The sequence below is a fragment of the Ursus maritimus genome, unplaced genomic scaffold (genome assembly GCF_017311325.1).
Source record: "Ursus maritimus isolate PB19 unplaced genomic scaffold, ASM1731132v1 scaffold_1, whole genome shotgun sequence".
Classification (NCBI taxonomy): Eukaryota; Metazoa; Chordata; class Mammalia; order Carnivora; family Ursidae; genus Ursus; species Ursus maritimus.
In genome coordinates this window covers 53089111-53109415 of record NW_024423343.1, presented here as the reverse complement: position 1 = coordinate 53109415, position 20305 = coordinate 53089111, and the positions used below count along the sequence as shown (strand labels likewise).

Genomic DNA, 20305 nt, shown 5'->3' with positions numbered 1-20305 from the left:
TTTCCAGACAGAAAAATACTTGTCATATACTTCTGCTGGATTAACACTTGAGATTGTCAAAACCTGCCTTTATCATTCAGAGCTCTCTGAAGTGTTCCGAGTTCTGAAAACAGGCCTGAGACTTCCATCTAATCTACAAAAGTAGCACTGTCGCCTGGTGCTGGCAGAGGGACCACTGGAGGGGTTCCAGGATGATAGAGGGAAACAGAAAAGCAAAAGTTAAAATTTGCTCCTGAGGCTGATCTCCTATCCTTCCAATCACCCATTGTTTTGCTTGAAACACTTGTAACTGAACTGAGTGCACTGGGAAGTTTTGTTTTTGTCATTTTACTAATGCTTTTTCACTGCTAACTCCTGTATGAGTGGTTATGTCAAAGAAAAAGACAACGTTGCATTTGCTTGGAGAAAATATGGAATGGACTCATCACATATATATTTGTACGTTTTTGCTTAGGCCATGGGTGTTTTTTTATTTTTTGAAGATTTTATTTATTTGACAGAGAGAGAGAGAGTCAGTGAGGCAGGGAACACAAGCAGGGGGAGTGGGAGAGGAAGAAGCAGGCTCCCAGCAGAGACCAGGGAGCCCGATGCAGGGCTCGATTCCAGGACTCTGGGATCATGCCCTGAACCGAAGGCAGATGCTTAAGGACTGAGCCACCCAGGCGCCCCCATGGGTGTTTTTTAAACTTTGACTTTCAGAAGTACCCTAGGGATAGGTGAGTACCAGAGCATCCATATCATGGCGCTCCCAAGAATGGCTACAAAGAAGGGGCCACGGTCAGGTCAGTAACACTTTAATAAAACGAGCAGAACCCGTTACAACAACAGCTCTTTATTACATGGATTCAAATGCACACCAGACCAATCCTGTTCCCTGAAATTCAGTAATCACATTCAATAAACGCCTGTGAGCGCGTTCTTCCAAACTCTAAGGGGCTTCCTCCGAATTCCCTGTACAAAGCCTTGCGCGAAGAAGAGGTTAAAGCACCAGTAAGAACGCCTGTTGCTAGCAGTAGTTTTGTCTCTTCGCCGTCTTCATCATCAACATACATGCAGTTTCTTCCCTGTGTGTACGTGGCGTTGTAACATGGGCGCTACACTCTGCCTATGGTACAAAGTTTATAAATTCAATATACCAGTACAAAGTTGAAGCCGTTAAAAAGAGCTTGATAGCTACCAGGAGATGATGAAATCTGGAGTGTTGATGGAATCCATGAACGGATGCAGAAACAACACACAAACGCAGACGTCGTCAACATATTCCTTGGGAAGGGACGGAAGGGATGCTGCTTCTGTGCTCCCGAGGGCTTCCGGAGCTGCGCCCGGTCACTTCCTCTCCGCTATTATCTTTAAATACTGCAGAGCGTTGTGCGCCGCGTCGCTCTGCGCGTTGCCGCAGGAGATCCCGGAGCCGTGGCAGACCGTGATGGGGCTGGTGGAGAGCTCGGCGAGACACTGATACTGTCCGTTGGCGCTCAGTTCTTCTGTAATCATGGGTTCAAACGTGACAGTTAATGCCAAGTGTATGGAAAGCGGACCCTTTACGGCAACAAGTTTCTACGACAGTCCTCCTGGACTACAGACGAAATCTATGGTATGCTACTGCACTCCCTCACCATCTTTATCGTTCTTCTCCAATCTAAAACCAAAACACAACTGCTCAGCGCTGTGGTTCTGAAACACAGCTGCGCTTCAGAATCACCTGAGGGAACGTGAAAGAAATGCAGGTGCCTTGGCCTCACTCCAGCTCGCTCACTCAGAAACCCAGGGATGGGGTGGGAGTAGCCGGATTCTTGCCTTTTCTTTTTAAAGCTCCCAAGACCATTCTAATGAGGCTAGCTGAGCAGGCAGTGTTTGCAAATTGAACCATAGCCAACTTTTTTTTTTTTTTTTTTTTTTTTTTTAGAGGGGAAGAGACCATTTGGCTAGAGAACTGGAGAGACTGTTTTTCACTGTGAAGTCTAGGGTCACTGTCGGGAGACATCTGAACCAGGAAATACATAGCTCAGGGCAAGACCTCTCTTCTGCGTTCATGTTCTTGCGTTCTACATCTGCGCAGATAGCCTAGTTCCATACTGTATACCCAATACCTAAGCTCAGGAAACAAACGTTCTTCTCATCAACGGATGAGTCCCTGTCACTAAAGATGGCTGGATGACGTAGGGGAAAGAGGCAGAAACGGATGAGTTACAATACGTTAAAAGTGGCCATGATTCAATGTTATTTCTACCAAAGTCAATATAATAGGAAATATCCAGATACAGTGGAGGTGCTTTAATGTGTGAAGAGGCTTTCTAGTTCTATCACCGAGATTTTTTTTTCCTTTTAAATTGAGGTAAAATTCACATAACCTTAACCATATTAAAGTAATATTTAGTCCATTCACACTGTTGGGCAACTGCCACCTCTATCTACTACAAAACATTCTTATCATTTCATTTTCCCAAGAAGAAACACCATGCACGTCGAGAAGTTGCTTCTTCTCTCCCCTCCCCTGCAGCCCCCTGGCAAATACCAATCTATGGATTAAACTATTCTGGATATTCATTTAAGTGGTATCATATAATATAACCCTTTTGTGTCTCGCTTTTCACTTAGTATGTTTTTGAGGTTAATCCACGTTGTAGCGTGTATCAGAATTTCATTTTCATTTCTTTTCATGGCTGAATATTTAATTGCATGTATATATGACAACTGACTTATCCATTCATCCACTGATGGACCTCTGGGCTGTTTCCACCTTTTAGCTATTGTGAACAGTACTACTATGAACATGTGTGTATTTGTCTGAATACCAGTTTACAATTCTTTTGAGTATACATCTGGCAGGAGAGTTGCTAGGTCATACAGTAACCCATTTGAAGAGCTGCAAAACTCCTGTTTCCCACAGCAGCTGAACCATTTTACATCCCCACCAGCAGTGTGGGAGGGCTACAATTTCTCTACATCTTTGCCAACATTCGTTATCTTCTATTTTCTTCATCACAGTCATCCCAGTGGTATGAACTGGTACCTCACTGTGGTTTTGATTTGCATTTCCCTGATGACTAAGAATAGTGAGCATCTGTTTGTGTGCTTGTTGGCCATTTGTGCATCTTTTTTGGAGGATGCCTAGGTTCTTTTGAAGGTAACTGCATAGAAGTTAGCTAAATTAGCTGATTGTGGTTTTTAGACTGCTGTTCTATATTGAGAAGAACTACTTAAAATTGGTAAGATGCATTTCAAAGGCCCATCTCAAGTTTCTTTCTTTTCCCAGATTCACCCATCCATAGTCCTGTTCATGACATGGCTTATTCATCTCTCTGTCTTAAAAGCCTTAAAAAATGTGGGTACTTAATAAATATTTACCGAATGGTCTCCCCTCAGCCGCCTCTTCTGACCACGTGTCTGTATTAAATTCCCAGGTTCTACATCATTCTCAGTATATTAAGACATTGCACCTGACCCATCATTCAATCCCAAAGTAGCAGAGAAAACCAGAAATTCTTTAAGCACCTAAACACCGGAGCTGGCAGCTCCTTCAAGCTGGTCCCCACAGCCCACCGAGGATGGAACAAGGGATATCAAATTCTTCACAAATTACACTGATGTAATCAGTTAAAATCAAGACACCACACATGCGTGTGCACGTGCCAGCTTTATAAAGCAAATTAAAATCCAAAGTGACTTGCTTTCTAATCTATCCACATTTGTCTACCTAAACAATTAAGGGCTAGAGGAAATATAGAAGAGGACAGCTGGGGTGGAATAAAGCTATAAAGTACTTGTCCCACTGATCTCCTTAAATTGGCAAACAGTGACAAAGTGGAGAGAAGTGGTCTGGCCCCACAAACTTAGTGCTTGTTCCAGAAATGAGGCTCCTTTTTATTTGTCAAACTCTCCATGAGGGCTAGTTTAATAGACACTGTATCTGTAGGGACTCTTCCCCTGATTGGATTCTACCGCTAACCAGCTGCGTCCTCGCAGGCAAGTTTCTGAACCTCTCTGTGCCTTCCTTTCTTTCCTTACATGTAAGGATAATAAACCTACTTCACAAGATTACTTTGAAAATTCAGTGAGCTGAAATATGTAATATCCTTAAAACAGGGCCTGGCCTATAGTAAAACTATAACTATTAGCTACTGTTTTTTATTATTATAACTGTTTAGATGTTAACTATTAATATGTATAAGAATGGGACAGATCAGTGATATTACTGCTCTAATTTCATATATATAAATATATAAAAATATTATATATGTACATATATAATATGTGTGTGGGAGAGGGGTGTGTGTGTGTGTGTGTATTTATCTATCTATCTATCTATCTATCTATCCTTGGTCAATGAAATAAATTGTAATACAGGCTTTGTTTCTGAAATACATTTTAAAAAGAAACCAGTTTTGAGATAAGCCAAAGGAAAAAATCATACCTATATCCAAATACGTTATATTAAAACCTTGTTCCTTGGCGATTTCACTAAGTAGCTGGATATAATCTGTATTTGGAATACTGAGAAGGCTCCTTTTCAGTAAGTTGATCTTTTCACCAGGAGAATTCCTCAAGGAATGCCAAGTACATCCTAAAGAATGTCCTACTACATTTGTCTGAAAAACAGAGATGAAGATTAAGACTCGTAACTCAGCCTGAGTTCTAATGCTATGACATAAGTAAAAGTATTTATTAGACACTCACATTTAATCCTCTATAATGCCTCTTTAAATGGATACCATTTGGTTAACTTTCCCATTTTAAATGAGATCACGCTAATAAGCACACATTTAACAAACACCGAGACGTCAGAGAAAAAAGAAGCCCATGCAATAATATACCAGAAGTACTTAAAAATACTTCCATATAGGACAAAGGTCTCTCAGTCAAATTTTCTGATGACCACATTCAGATGTAGAAGATATTTTAAAAAAGATATAGAGGATATTTAAGAGCAGGATAAACCAACCTATAAATAACTGAATCTGCCTAATGGAGCAATTTACAAATTAAAATATAAAACAATTTTATCTTTATGACTTCTTGTATTAAGTACCAATCACTCTGACAGCTCTGATGCAGAAGACAAAGAAACCATAGAAAAGGTGCAATGTACAAGTTAGGTGTGAGAAGAACAAGTCGTTCAAATGAATGGCAGGACGTCATAAAGTTCTTACCAGACTTTTCCCGGAACCCAATAGAACTTTCTCCTTTTTCTCTTTTCTTTATTCTCCCCTATACCCTTCCCTTTCTACCTCTGTTCTTAGAATGCTTTACATTCCATGTCAGTTTATTTTTCTCAAATTGCCTTCATATATTATGCCAAGAAACCCCACAAACAACAACAACAACAACAACAAAACTATGGCCCTCTGAAGTAGGGCAACCTATCCACAGTCTTATTTATTAATGAGACGGACAGAGGTTAAGGGATTTTCCAAAAAAGATCACAAGGATGGCCAATATACAGAATAATCTGCAAAATTTGCAAACCAGAATGTTGTATTCCTTGGTTGGAACTTTAAAACATTTTGTTTTTTAAAAATTGTAATTCACTGGGGCACCTGGGTGGTGCAGTCGTTAAGCATCTGCCTTCAGCTCAGGGCGTGATCCTGGGGTTCTGGGATCGAGCCCCACATCAGGCTCCTCTGCTGGGAGCCTGCTTCTTCCCCTCCCACTCCCCCTGCTTGTGTTCCCTCTCTCGCTGGCTGTCTCTGTCAAATAAATAAATAAAATCTTTAAAAAAAATGTAATTCATTGATAGAGTAATTGCAATAAGAACAAATAAATAATGAAGAATAGTCTCTTTTCCTTACCACTCCTTCCCAGAAGACATGTTTCACTCCCAAAAGGTACTTACTGTGAAAACTAGTTCTTCAATATCCTTCTATAATTCTAAATTCAAGCACACACACATAATCTTTTTATTTATTTTACTTCTTAACTTCCCTTTTCCTCCCTCACCCCCACCTTCTTTCTTTGTAGCTCCACACCCAACCTGGGGCTTGAACTCAGGACCCTGAGATCAAGAGTCATATGCTCTACTGACGGAGCCAGCCAGGCGCCCCCAGTCTTTTTAAACAAAAATGACAGCTTCCTCTTCTATATCTTATTTTGCTCATGTCAATGCATGTATAGGCACTATATTTATCTTAACCAGTTTTCAGTTATGGCTTTTGGGTTATTTCTGACTTCTTGCTTTTACTAACAATGTTACAATAAAAATCTTTTGCACTTGGATGACTTTATCTGTAGAATAATTTCTAAAAGTAGAACTGAGTCAAAGAACACGTATGCTTTTGATTTTGATAAATATTTCCGGACTGATTTCTAAACCAATTTATACTACCATCAACAGTCTAGGTGGGTGCTTGTTCTCTGATACCCTCACCAACACCTGGGACTATCAAACTTTGTAGGTTTTATCAGTCTAAAAGGTAAAAATAATATCTCTTTAATTTCCATGACTGAAGCTGATCGTTTTTTTTTTTTTTAACTACTTGTATCTCTTCTACAGGGTTATCATTTTTTATTGATGTGTAAGAGCTTTTTATGGGGTACTGAAAACAGTCCATTTACAGACCTGTGTTAAAAATAATTTCTTCTTTGTTTTGATTCTTCATTTTATTTACAGATTTTTTTTTTTTTGCTGTGTAATGGGTTTTATGGAGTTAAATTTATCAGTCTTTTATTACTTTACATCTTCTAGGTTTTAAGTTATACTAAAAAGGTTTCCCCTATGCTAAGAATTTTAAAAAAGAAAGTTCTTCCGCATTTTCTCATACTTGGTTTTAATTCTTATGTTCAAATTTTTGATCCATCTGAAATTTATTTTGATATAAGGAGTAAGGAAGCAACGTAAATACGTCACACACATACAGATATATACATCCTCCCCTCCCCTCCACGCCACTGCAAATGTGGCTGTAAGTTGTTTCTACATTATTTATTGAATAATCCATCCGTTTGCCCACTGATCTGAAGTCTCACTGTTGTCATATACTCTGCTTCTATGTGGATTATTGTCTATACCTGGATTCTTTGGTGTGTCTTCTATCCCTGTACCCGTACATGTTTCAAAACACTGTAGTTTTAGAGTATGTTTTATTCTCTGGTAGGTATAATCAGTTTTCTTGGCTATTCTTGAGAGTTTATTTTTCCAGATAAACTTGGTAAAGCTGTATCAAGATCCAAGATGAATTCCGGTAGGTTTTGAGTGAGACTACATTACAATACATTTTCATATATTTTACAATATTGAGTCTTCCTACTGAAAATAGGTAGCTTTACATTAATTCAATTTCTGTTAAATCCCTCAGGAGAGTTCTGAAGTTTTTTTCACATGGGTCTGCACATTTTCAGTTTATTCCCCAGCACATCATCCTCTTTTCTATTATTGAAAATGAGATCTTTTTCATTCCACCTCTTAATATTTGTAAATAGAAAAACTATTGATTTTTTTCTAGTATACTTTTTTAGGACAGATTTTTATTTCGCTATAAAATGATCAGTGTTACCTAGTTTCATAAATTTTGTTAACACAACATATACCACAAAAAGTCAGAGAGTACAGAATTATAAAAGCAACAATCTTGAGCCTCCTTCCATCCCTACCTTCAGTCCCCTTTCCAGAAGCAATTTTTAACTCTCTTCTTTAATTATTCTAGTGGTTACCTTCATAATCCTAAATACAAAAAAGCTATTGATTTTATATATTAATTTTATGATCAGTTACCTTGATGAATTCTCTTATTCTAGCAGTTTTTCTTTTACAGGGACACAATCATATTATTTGTAGTTAACGATCATTTTTATCTCTTCTTTTTAAATTTTCAACCTCTTATTGTTTTCTCTTGTCTAATTATATTGATTGGTACTTCTAGAACAAGATTTAAAAAATGGTCTCAATGAATACCCTTGTCTTTCTTCTGAAATTAATGGGAAGGGATGTAATATGTAAACATGTAACTATGATTCTGATTTTTTTTTCTGAGGTATATATTTTGAATCACAGTAGGGAGATTTAAATTTAAAATTTTTTATTTAAATTCAATTTAGTTAACATATAGTGTATTATTAGTTTCAAGGGTAGAATTTAGTGATTCATCAGTTGTATATAACACGCAGTGCTATGACATCATGTGCCTTCCTTAATGCCCATCGCCCAGTTATCGCATCCTCCCCCCCACCTCCCCTCCAGCAACCCTCAGTTTGTTAACTACAGTTAAGAGTCTCTTATGGTTTTCCTCCCTATTTTTTTTTTTAATATTTTATTTACTCATTTATTTGTCAGAGGAAAGAGCGCACAAGCAGGGGCGGCAGCAGGCATAGGGAGAAGCAGGCTCCCTGCTGAGCAAGGAGACTGCCTTGGGACTCGATCCCAGGACCCTGGGATCATGACATGAGCTGAAAGCAGATGCTTAATTGACTGAGCCACCCAGGCATCCCCCTCTCTATTTTCATCTGATTTTACTTTTCCTTCCCTTCCCTTCCCCTATGTTCATCTGTTCTACTTCTCAAAACAACAGCGATATTTTAAAAGTGTTTACCAATGATTGCCAAATATCTTTTTGGCATCCATTGACTCTTTTTCTCCTTTGACCCATTAAGGTGATTAATTATAGTAAGAGATTTAGAGAACCTATCCTTGCATTCCTGAAATGCAACAGAAATATCCTTGCATTCCTGAAATAAGCCCAACTTGTCTATGGTGTATTATTCTTTTACTGTTCTACTAGATATTTTATTAAGGTGTTTCACTGTAAGGGAGATCCATAATTTTTTCCACTGGGATTTGCTATTGTCAGGTTTTGGTGTTAGTGTTATGTTGGTTTTGAAAAATAAATTTAGAAGCTTCCCCTATGTTATATATGCATTGCCCAGAAGAGTTTAAATAGCATTGGAAATGATTTCTTCCTTGAGGATTTAACAGAATTGACCTATAAAATCACTTATAAATCTATCTGTGCTCTGTGATTTTGGTGTCATCTCTGACCCAATGTTTTATCTTTTTCTACTAAGAAGGTAAAACCAAAATTATATTATTGTGTACAGTCTTTGACTTTTTTTCCTACAGGATGAGTCCTTATTTTATTATCATAAACCAGGACACCGCTATAGCCCTCACTTCTCATTCCCCACCTAATAAATCCTCAGATAATGTACGAGATGTACCTATCTATGAGCATCATAATCTCAAGTAATAGGTCATGTGGAGCTCAAGCTTTAAGCTCTATATTTGTTTGCCCAGCTGCCTACTCAGTATCTTAACATATTCCACAAACACTTCAGATTCAATATACCCTACTCAGTGTAGGTATTAACTCATTGTAGATATTAACTCATTATCTTCTCCCCCTCAAATCCCACTCACCTTCTGCGTTCCCCACATTATTGAATGGTACCACCATCTACTCAGGTGCCAATCTAAAAATGTTTATTTTCTCCTTTTTCCTTACTCCCCACATCCAATCAATTACCTTGCCCTATTCACTCCAGTTTTCTAAATAATTTTTAAACTAACCATGTCAACTGCCACTAGCTTAGTATAGGCCACCATCATTTCTCATCCATTTTCTGTAACCACATTCTATAGGTCTCTGAGTCTAAGACTCATTCACTCACAGTAGTCCAACCCCTTCTAATCCTGTCCTTCCCAGATTAAAATTCTTTAATGACTTTGCTCTACTCTCAGGATAAAGTTCAATCTCTTGACTATAGGAGTCCTGTCCAGATTTAATCCCTCTTTGCCTTTCTGGCCTCATTGTTTGAGACCCCCCTCCTCCAACCCTATGCTCTAGCCACCGCAAAACCATTTAGGATTTCTAGATGGCATATAATGTTTTACTCCTGGTCTTTGTAGGTGTTCTTTTTTCTCTTTGGAATTCTTTTCCTCTGTTGTCATCAAGCAGGTCTTGGCTTAGATATTACCTCATCTAAGAAGTCTTCCTGAAATTCCCAGTCTTGGTTGGATCCTTCTATGTTCCCAAGCCCTCTCTGTAAGGACCAGTCTCTCGGGTTCTTTTCTCTTTCAGTAGGCTACGAACTCTCTAGTGGCAGAGACTGTCTTACTCACAGTGTGCACAGAACCTGGCACAAGTCTGGCACACAGTGTGAGCTCACTAAATGTTTGCTTTACTGTCAAAGTGAAGGCAAAAATGGCACTACTGGCTTATCATCTTTAGATCCCATTATGTGATTCTGAATTTGTGTCTCCCAAGGCCTCTTACCTGGTCACCTTGTGATAGCTAAAATTGGGGTCATGTACATCTGAACAGCGAAGAGAGTTTTTAAAATTACAACTCTAGAGTGTCTATACGACAAGGAATCTAGGGAAGTTTCCTACAGCAAGAGATGCTTAATCACGTTGACATCATAGGTGTCTTGATCATTACTCACTAAAGAAATGTGGTTCTCTGGAGAAATATTACTGAATTTGGCAAGAAATTTCTCAGCAGCGTTTCTCTTGGCTTGTTTTTTTGATGCCCCCTTTCCTAAATAAAAAAAAAAAGAAATGGTAGGTTTAGAGAAGAGATTAGATGCATAAAGTTTTTTTTTTTTTTAAAGATTTTATTTATTTATTTGACAGAGAGCCAGCCAGCAAGAGAGGGAACACAAGCAGGGGGAGTGGGAGAGGAAGAAGCAGGCTCATAGCAGAGGAGCCTGATGTGGGGCTCGATCCCATAACGCCGGGATCACGCCCTGAGCCGAAGGCAGACGCTTAACGACTATGCCACCCAGGCGCCCCCATAAAGTATTATTTTTGATCAGAGAACAATTTCATGATTTTTATATACTATACTTTCGCTGATCTGACATCTTTGCTTATTGTGTTTCATACAACTATTAATTTTTTCTAAAGATTTATTTAGAGAGAGCGCATACATGAGTGCGGGGGGAGGGGCAGAGAGAGAGAGAGAGGGGGAGGGAGGGTCCCAAGCAGACTCCATGCTGAGTGCAGAGACTGATGCAGGGCTCGATCTTACAACCCTGAGATCACGACCCAAGCTGAAACCAAGAGTCGGGTGCTTAACCAACTGTGCTGCCCAGGTGCCCCCATACAACTATTAATTCTCACATTTTTGAAGGCATTTCTTTGACAGTTTATCTTTAATAGTTACACTTTTTGTTTTTAACAGGTATATTTCCCTGTCTAGCTTTAATGAATCATATTTGGTTTAATTCTGACCAAGTATTCAAATTTATCAAGGTACATTTGAATTACAGCTCTTATCTCTTAAAGTCTACTTCTTGCTTACAAACTTCTATAAACTGATAGCTATGAGGAATTTTTCTTTAACGTGAGTAAGACACGCAAAGGAGATACTGCAGTTGAAAGACACTATAAGTATCATCTGCGTCCATGCTTTTTGTTTTACAGATTTAAAAACTGAGGCCTGGAGAGACTAAGTAATTTGCCTACCCCCACAAACCAAGGGTGCATCAAGAATGGATGCCAGGTGGGGTGCCTGGGTGGCTCGGTCGCTTAAGCGTCTGCCTTTGGCTCAGGTCATGATATCAGGGTCCTGGGATCGAGCTCCATGTCGGGCTCCTTGATCAGTAGGGAGCCTGCTTTTCCCTCTCCCTCTGCCCAACTGCCCCCCCAACACACACACATGCTCTCTCTCAAATAAATAAATAAAATCTTTAAAAAAAGAATGGAAGCTGGGGTTCCCACTTCCGGTCCAGTGCTTTCTGCATTGGCCCGCACTGCCTCTCAGGGCAAATGGATGCTGATTACTTGAAACAGATATCTAGCCTATTCCATTTCATGTCATTTTAAGAAAGCTAGAGAAGTTACAATAGGGACCCTCAGTTAGTACTCTATTAAGTGACTTTTTTTGCATAGTTTCTGGCCCTTACAACATGGAAGTTGCTATCATTCAAAGGGATAATTTCTACTTTATTTTTATCTCATGCTATTTTTTGCCATCTAGCCTCTTACTAATCATCTTGTTTTCAAATGTGATCTTCTAGTCCTCCAATCTTCTAGAACAGCTGTTGAAACTTCCAAGAAGAGATTTACTATTGTTTTTTAAGTCACTAACACATCAATGCAGGCTATGTAAAGTCAATTATTTACTTCTTTCTGTTAACAAGCTTTTCCATGATTTTTAAAAATATCAAATTAAGAAGCATAAGTATTCTTTTTTTTTTTTTTTCAAGATTTTATTTATTTATTTGACAGAGAGAGAGACAGCCAGCGAGAGAGGGAACACAAGCAGGGGGAGTGGGAGAGGAAGAAGCAGGCTCCTAGCAGAGGAGCCTGATGTGGGGCTCGATCCCATAACGCCAGGATCACGCCCTGAGCCGAAGGCAGACTCTTAACCGCTGTGCCACCCAGGCGCCCCAAGAAGCATAAGTATTCTTAAGCCAAATATTTATACTTATTCAACTGTAGAAAGAGTAGAATAGGAGTGTATCAATTTTTCCCCCCAGAAATATTTGAAAGGATATCACAACAGAACTTTCTATGTTCATTCATCATCTGAAAATATTTCAAATGTCTTCAGGTTATGAGAGTAAAAAGAAGTAATTACCAGTTTCCATAAATGACTCTAGCCTGCAAATTGTGGTATATTCTCTCTTATGTGCAGGTCCTCCCTCTTGGGAAAGGGTATATTCAGGAAGTCTCCAGCCATGATGAATAGCCAACTCCTAGAAAATTCAGATGAGGCTTTAGTAGTAACTTTTATTATGCAATGGCTTAGTCACATAAATGATACTCTTTCATGATGTTGATCCCATTTCTATTTCTATGTTTGAAAAGAATAATGATATTCTGCAATGGAAAAATGGGGGAAGACCTTATATTCCCCATAAATATTCCTGCATCTTATATCTTGCAAGCTCACAATACCAAAACTGAAGCAGTTTACTGCTAGGATGGGAATGGTGTTCTTCCATTAAGACATAGTGAGCAAATATCAAAGAGTCAAAGAGAAAGAGGAGCTACTATCGCCCTCTTGGGGAACATCTACAGGTCTCACTGTCATCAGTTCCTAATGCCTCTCCCTCCTAGTTGCAGACTTCCTGCCCACAGCCGGCTAACTACTGCACTGGAACAAGAGCAGAGAGCAAAGGCAGCAAACAAACAGACTCGGACAAAGCGAGGACAGATCAGGGGAAGAAAACTAAACAAAAAGACAGCAAGAAAGGGACCAAAGGACGGGCTGGATAATGGGGAGGGGAGTTGTTCAACAGAGCACATGGATAATCTGCAAGAAGGATACTCTGCATGCAAGATTCAAAGCCGATTTTTTTTTTCCTGTAGAATAAGCAAATAGACTACTACTTTCTTGAGGCAGGTTACCCAATTTGGGTTCTTCATAAAATCTTCTGTCTTAACAGAAGTAGAAAGAGGTTTGTCACAAGAGTGGCAAGAAATATTCTTAAAGTATAAAACACTCTACCCATGTGCACTGGGGTCCTGTTGATCTCAAATGAGAATTCCACAAACCAAAGGCAGATACTGTATATGGAAGAAAATCCAAAACGTAAATAAATAGGAAAATAATTTCAAGTTAGTGCTGTAATATCTAATGATCATAACCAGGAAAACAAAATATTATACCATCTTATCTTTAAAAAATTCAGTCCTTGTTTCAGCCTTATCATATTATCAATTTATGACCTCTTTCTTCAACAGACAAAATGTTATGTAAGGAAAAACCGTGTGACTTACCTGTAATGAACCAATAGGGTTAAGCTGGTTCTTTGGTTGCTTAGAAGGGTCAGGCATTAAGGGGTCAGGAACTGCAAAGCTAAACATTTTTTAAAATGTTATGAAACAAAATAATTTCCCCAAAACCATTCAATAATGACAAGCATTTCTTATTTAATCCTCGATGCCTCTGCTGTTCTCCATGGAATGCCCTTCTCTCCCACTTCTATGAGAATATGACCTACCCACTATCCAAGGTACATCTCATATGCCACTTCCTCTAAGAAACCTATCCTGTTACGTGAATGGAACATAATTTCTCCCTCCTTTGAACCATTATTAATATTTAGGTTGACCCTTTCTTAGGCAAATTATTTTACTGTCAGTTATACACTCTTACAAATACCTGTAACTTGTCCATCCCTCACCACACCTCTCCTGTGTTCACACTGTAAAACCCTGCATCACTTACCTTCATAAGCCTTTCAGGACTGTGCATATACAATAGGTGCTTCATCAAAACGTATTTAAATAAAGCATACTACTGTTACAACTACACAAAAAGGGAAGACTAATAATTGGGAAATTTAGCCTGGTAATGTGAATGATACAGATTATAAAGTTGTTTTTTCACTCAAATAATTATGGAAGAAAAATCTGTTTGAGCTATCATCTGTTCTATGCTAGAATAATCCTCCTAAGATTTGTATGTATCCTGCATCAAATAGATGGCCTGCACGAATCTGGTTCCAGCATGTGGGGACTATGATTAGGGAAAAAGAGAACTATGTCTTCTAACTAGTCTGAAATTACTAATTAGTGAGGTGATGACTGGTTAACACTGAGTAAAGCTACATTCAAGGTCACTACCACTAGGCGACTGAAGAGTCACTTCTTCCATGACCAAAGAGGCTCAGTTATTGCCGTTTCTTCAGGTTGTTTTTCCACCTGCCAGGATTTCAAGCTTTACGTAGGCTGATGAGATATGAATATTCACTTACAATGCTGCACGCCGAAGCTACCCAAATAATTGTGATGGAGATGTGAGAAAGTCTCTGTATTAAATCAGGCCACTTTAGGCCTGATTACAGCTTAGTAATTCCCATCTTATCTGTCAAGAAGCACAAATATATAGTAAAGTTTGTTAGCCTTTTTTGCTGACAAAGTGAAGTGCTCATGTGCAGAAAGGACACTCTGTACGCTCATTTCTACAAATATACTCAACACTTCGGGTTGACCTTTGGGCTGCACAGAAATAGCATGGTCATCACCAGCAAGGGGGGAATCCAATACCTGCCAGGCCATTTGGCATGTCTACAAAGCCAGCATAAATCAACTATAATGTATGACCCCAGAGAATCAAGCATCATTTTGTGAGATCCAAAACGTGTCAACGCTTCATTCTAAACTACTCAAATGGTTTGGAAGGGCTTAGAAAGGGGGAGGAACACTGCATGAGAACCTAAGTACATGCTAGACCGAAAGTGTTGAAGCTGGAGAAAAACCCTCCTAAATTCCCACGGGCCTCTGCTGTCAGCTCTGAGCAGGTACACCAGACTGTACTCCAGGAATAACTGAGTGCATGTAAAGAGAGGAATTTAAAGGCTCAGCATGCTCCAGAATGTGTCCATTAGAAACCAAAGACGGCATTCTATGATACATGAGATGCTCCAGGACCAACATTCTCCAAAAGCACCTGAAGTGACAACAAATTTATTTTGGAAAAATACCATCAAGCGTTAACATCCCACTAAACACCACTTAACATCTTCTTGTATTTTGTATACATTCTATAATAAAAGGAAATCTCTTTGTCTCCTTCCAAATTAGAATCTTCCCAAGAATATTTTCCACTGATCTTTTTCCACTTCATAACTTATTTTATGTAGTGCAGAAATTATTACAGTCTTAACACAGTAAGCTATCTGCCAGAAAAACTGGGTTTTTCTACTGTTGCATCCCATTGAGGGGGAAAAAAAGCCTAGTTCCTGAGAGCTTTCATTTAACAGTTAATTGCCGGATTGAATTTCTTAAGGATAAAGTTGTCTTTAACAGATGACAGGTTTTCACAAGGAAATGGAATTTTAGAGCTAGATACTAACAACTATTCACTTTGTTGCTTTTGTGAGCATGTTCAAACTTTTAATCTTACCTCAGCCATGATATTTTTGAGCTGCAGAATATAAAGAAATTTAGCTCACCAAATACTTGCATTGGCTTTCAAAATGTTTATGGCAGCCTCTGCAGCTCTGTGTTTCGCCAGCTTCTTACTTGTACCTTCACCTGAATTAAGGTTAAGAAAAAAATGTCTTTATGTGCTGTGAAAATGTGAGGCTTGCAGAGACATTTGGATAATGCAAAGCAGTCACTACAGTTCTTCTATACATACACACACAAAGGTAACAAAAATATATACTATGTACTGTAACAAAATATTCACCACAGGAAATTCATACCTTAAAAACCCACAATTTTAAGTTTTATGTATCGAATTCTACATACACCTATATTAAAAAATCCTTGTGTATATTTGTTTATTACATACAATGGTAATAAAGTAGACCATGTCATACTTCCTGAAAAAACTGCAACTTAGTATTTTACTCCTCCTTATTCCTAGACAGAGAGGAACTTCTTCCGCGACAAGAAGTCTCCTTTAAGGGAGCCACTTATAGCAACACTGTTTGACAGCAAAATGTGCACAATTTTATTCTAATCGTCTATCGTATACTGCATTAAACCCCTCTGTTTGGCTGAGCAGTCCTGGCTACATGTTGGTACAGTGGCAGAAGGTCTATATACGGAACGTGAGCCATTACGTTATGTGTCTTCCATACAATCTATATCCCTTACCTAAGTAGCTAACAGGGAGGCAGGGGATAGGCCTGACTCATCACCGAAACCGCAGCCTAATTTCAGTAAGCCATCACACCTGTTAAATGGTAAATTTAATCTTTTTCCTTCTGAGTTCAAGCTAGGTGCTGAGCACCTTTCAAAAGTGGTACCAGAGTGCTGATGTCCATTTCTCTGGTGTGGAGGAAAGAAACAGGATATGGGATAAATTTCAGCCGTGACTCTCAAATGTCAGAGGACATACAAACTATACGTGTTTATCCACTAACCTAGGGACTTAGGGCTACAGAGCAGTATGAAACAGAATCCCTGCCCTTCAAGAGCACACAGCCTAGTGCGGGATTTTGTAAAGAGGCATCTGAAATACAGTCGTATGTGTTACAATCGGCCTAAGTACAGGCTGGAGGGGAAGGACACCAAAGGGGCAGCTCCCCTCCTCTTGGCAAGGATTCAGAAAGGTTTCAGGAAGGAAGAGATAACGGAACGAAGACATAAAAGAGCAGTAAAAGCTAGTAAGGTGAAGAGAGTTGGGGGTTAGGAAGAGCATTCTAGGCAGAGAAAAGAGCACCTGCTAGGGCTCAGAGGCAACACCAAGCTTGGTGTTCTCAATACCTCCAAGCAGCTGGGGAGGTAAGAGCTTAAGGAAACGAGTTTCAAGGTAAAAGGCTACAGGGTTAGCAGGGTAGGAAGAGAGGTCAAACAACAGTCTTCTAAATTTGTGCTTCTCAAACTTTACTATGCATAGGAATCGCCCGTGACTTTTGTTAAAATGCATCCTCTGATCCCACAGGTCCAGTGTGGGGCCTGCTATTCCGGAGCGTTTGCATCAAGTGCCCAGGTGACAGTGATGCTGTCGATCACATCTCAAGAAGCAAGGTCATTAAGTCATATTAAGAAATCTGTATTAATCAGAGGGTGATGGGCAAACCACCAAACGGATTTTAAGAGCAAAAAGCACATGAACAGATCTGAATGTCAGTGTCATACGGAGAATGGACAGCTGGAGACTAGAAGCTGAGAGAGCAGCAGCAACACAGCAGCTGTGGTCCAAGTGCGAGACGACGGCGGCCCAGACAGCAGCAGTGGGAAGACAAGCAGAGCAGGCAGATGCCAGAGCTGCTTAAGAAGTAAGACTTGGTGGAAGAGTGGGCAAGAGGCAGAAGAAGGAGTTACGAAAATGAAATCCAACTTTCTGTGAGCAAATGGGTGATGGTGGTGCCTTTAGTGAGCTAGGGAATGCCAGGGAATTGACTTGCGGGAAACGAGAGGGATTCAGTCTGGGACAGTGAGAAGCTGAGGTGCTTTTGGGTCATCCAAGTGAAGATAACCAGCAAGCACGGGTGGATGGACTGTTCCATAACCGGACCTGGGCTGAATGAAGACAGATTTCAGGATATTCGGCCTTTAGATAGCATGTGAAGCTGCTATCTAACCTCACGTAGGAAGTCAGGGCAGTGCAAGGACAACAGGGGACCGAAGCTGAACGCTGGTTGCCATAGGTTGTTAATCCCTGGCCTAAAACACTTTGAAGGGAAAAAGACTACTTCGTTTCCTAAATTTTCACTGAATATTTAAAACTAGACCTGCTAAAGGTGTAATGCAACGAGTCCATGGTTCATTAAACTTCCAGCTAGCACCTACAATCCACCTGCCTCCTATAGATAAAAAAGAGCCTCAAAATTTTCTTAAAGTCGTTTCAAAGAAAATAGTGGAATCCAGATTTTCAGGGACCTAAACAAACGATGCCTTTAGATTACCAGATGGTGCAACTCCAGCGTTCCTGTTGAATTGTTTTCTCCGCATTCTTCCGAATTAAATTTAGTATTCATCATTTTTTGTGTTTGCAGTTAAATAGGTACATAAGAAACAAAATGCCTACATTTACAAATGGCAACTTTAGTTATCATTTGTTCAAGCTCACAGACCATAAGGGGAGTCTGAACTCTGAAACTTCATTGCTATGTGACTTTGGACGTGTTAACTGATAATCTCTCTGAACCTGTTTCCTCATGTATAAAAAAGGAGATGACTTCTTACTAAAACCCGTACAGTGTTAGGAACTAGATGGTGCTATGAAATATGGTACTTGAGCCGTTGTCCTCATTTTGCCTGGATACAGAATCAAGTGTGGTACAATGGGCCCAAAGTGCCAGATGAGTCCATACAAAGAGGGGAGAGATTCAGAAAATTCTGGGCTCATGTCTCCTGGCATCTTCTATAATCTATGAAACTATGAAACTTGTCAGCACCTACTCATCCAGCTATGGTTGCTCCAAGAACCTTTCCTGATTCTCCCTAATTCTTGAAAGAACCCTAGGAGGATCCTAGGGCATGTTTCTGAGCTTCTCTTGGTATCTGGAGAAGAGAAAATTAGGGAGAGAAGCAGATGAAGTTGGAAAGTCTCCATGACCTGAGATGAGAGGTCTCAGTTTCAAGAGCCTGCTCCTCACAGCTGTCCCTGGTAAAAAGGGCACTTTTCCGAACTGAAAAGCAATACCAAGTCTTGCCGGCCAACCCACATGATCATGGGGTTAATTGTGCATACACACCTGTGCAGGTTATGTCACCAACGGTTACTCTGAAGGTGAAAGTGGGTACGTGTATTTGCACATTCGATCTTTCACATTCATAAACCGGGATGTTCTTGGTCTTCATGCCGTATTCGTGTAATACCTGAATTGGTGTTTTCCCTGGCTTAGCTGTAATCATCTTCCCCAAACTGCAAAAACCAGAAAAGTGTGCTCTGCATGCCAAAGCGGGGAGGAAAGCAGAAGCATACAGAGGCTAGTTTTGACTGTCACCAACACTGATGCGGGAGGCGCCGAATCTCCTCTGCGGCCAGCGCCTGAGATGGCAAAGCGCACCAGTCTCCCGGCCCCGCTGCGGCGGGCAACCGGCAGGGTGAAAGAGGGCTTTAGGGAGATAACTTGAAGGCGGGTAGGAGGGATACCCCGGGGTTTCGGGTGCTGCAACCTCTCAGGACCAGGTCCACATAACCCCCTTTCCGGGTGGCGGCGGCGCGCCACCTTCGCCCACCCCGCGCGCAGCCCGAGGCCGCAAGAGGGGCGGGGCCAGGCCACAGACCCCAGACCGCGCGCGGCCGAGAGGGCGGAGCCGAGTGCCCCCGGGTCCGCCCGCAGCCGCGGGGACAAGAGCTACGGGAAGGGGCGTTACCCAGAATGCCGCTGGAGAGCGGGCTCCCCCGCCCCGCCTCTCGGCCCACCACTCCCGGCCCTGCCCGGCTCTGCCCCGACTATTCGGGTGCTGACCTGAAGGTCCCGCTGTCCTCGCGCTCCAGCGGCGAGGCCGCGGCGCGATGCCTGCTCTGGGACATAGCGAGAAGGGACAGCTTGGCGGCAGGTGGAAGAGCGGTGCGGAGAGATGTCCTCACTCCCCGGGTCGGCCGGTGCCCAGGAGGAGCGCTCCAGCGCCGCCGCCGCCTCCTCGACTCCCTCTTTCCTCCCGGCTTGCGTCCCTCTTGCGAAGGGGCCGGACGGAGGCGGAGTCTCGGTGCAGTAGCGCCGTCCACGCCCCCTCGCTGCCGGGCAGCTGGCCATACTCCAAGCCGGGCCCCGCCTACCGGCCCTCGGGTCTTCTGGGCGCCGGGCCCCGCCTCTCCCTTCGAGACTCCGCCCCTTTCCCAGTTCCGGCTCTTCTCGCTCTATCCGGTTCCCAGCCTTCGCCCCGCGGATTCCCAGCGCTTACCCCCCACCACTGCCTCGGCGTGGCCGCACTTCTGCGTCCTTAAAAGGAGGCGGTTTCCGGCCCCGAGAGGCGGCTTGTTGGGAGTCCAGCTTCACAGTGTGTGAGGCCTGA

At 41.2% G+C, this 20305-nt stretch overlaps 1 protein-coding gene across 3 annotated transcripts; it reads right to left on the bottom strand.

The window, feature by feature from the left end:
- Window positions 1–778: 778 nt before the first annotated feature.
- PRKRA (protein activator of interferon induced protein kinase EIF2AK2) lies at window positions 779–19971 on the bottom strand. 3 transcript variants are annotated; one of them, XM_040643410.1, is made up of 8 exons: window positions 19759–19971; window positions 19039–19208; window positions 15838–15919; window positions 13658–13736; window positions 12513–12630; window positions 10372–10466; window positions 4415–4589; window positions 779–1484 (listed from the first exon to the last, which is right to left on the bottom strand). In XM_040643410.1, exons 1-8 carry the CDS (start codon window positions 19821–19823, stop codon window positions 1327–1329), a joined length of 942 nt encoding a protein of 313 aa, XP_040499344.1. In that variant the 5' UTR covers window positions 19824–19971; the 3' UTR covers window positions 779–1326. The 3 variants fall into 3 exon arrangements, with proteins under 3 accessions (XP_040499344.1, XP_040499346.1, XP_040499345.1); XM_040643412.1 differs by lacking the exon at window positions 19039–19208 and adding an exon at window positions 14638–14747 and having other exon boundaries at window positions 19759–19926; XM_040643411.1 differs by lacking the exon at window positions 19039–19208 and having other exon boundaries at window positions 19759–19918.
- Between the last annotated feature and the right edge of the window lie 334 nt (window positions 19972–20305).

Bases quoted from the DNA above. Each gene is read 5' to 3' on its own strand.
- PRKRA (XM_040643410.1), bottom strand. From the start codon at position 19,823: ATGTCCCAGAGCAGGCATCGCGCCGCGGCCTCGCCGCTGGAGCGCGAG. The intron at 13,737-15,837 runs GTGAGCTAAATT...AAAAATGTTTAG, and splicing joins AAAGCCAATGCAAGTATTTG to CTTTGCAGTTCCTGACCCCT. The intron at 10,467-12,512 runs GTAATTACTTCT...TTTTTTATTTAG, and splicing joins AGAGTCATTTATGGAAACTG to GAAAGGGGGCATCAAAAAAA.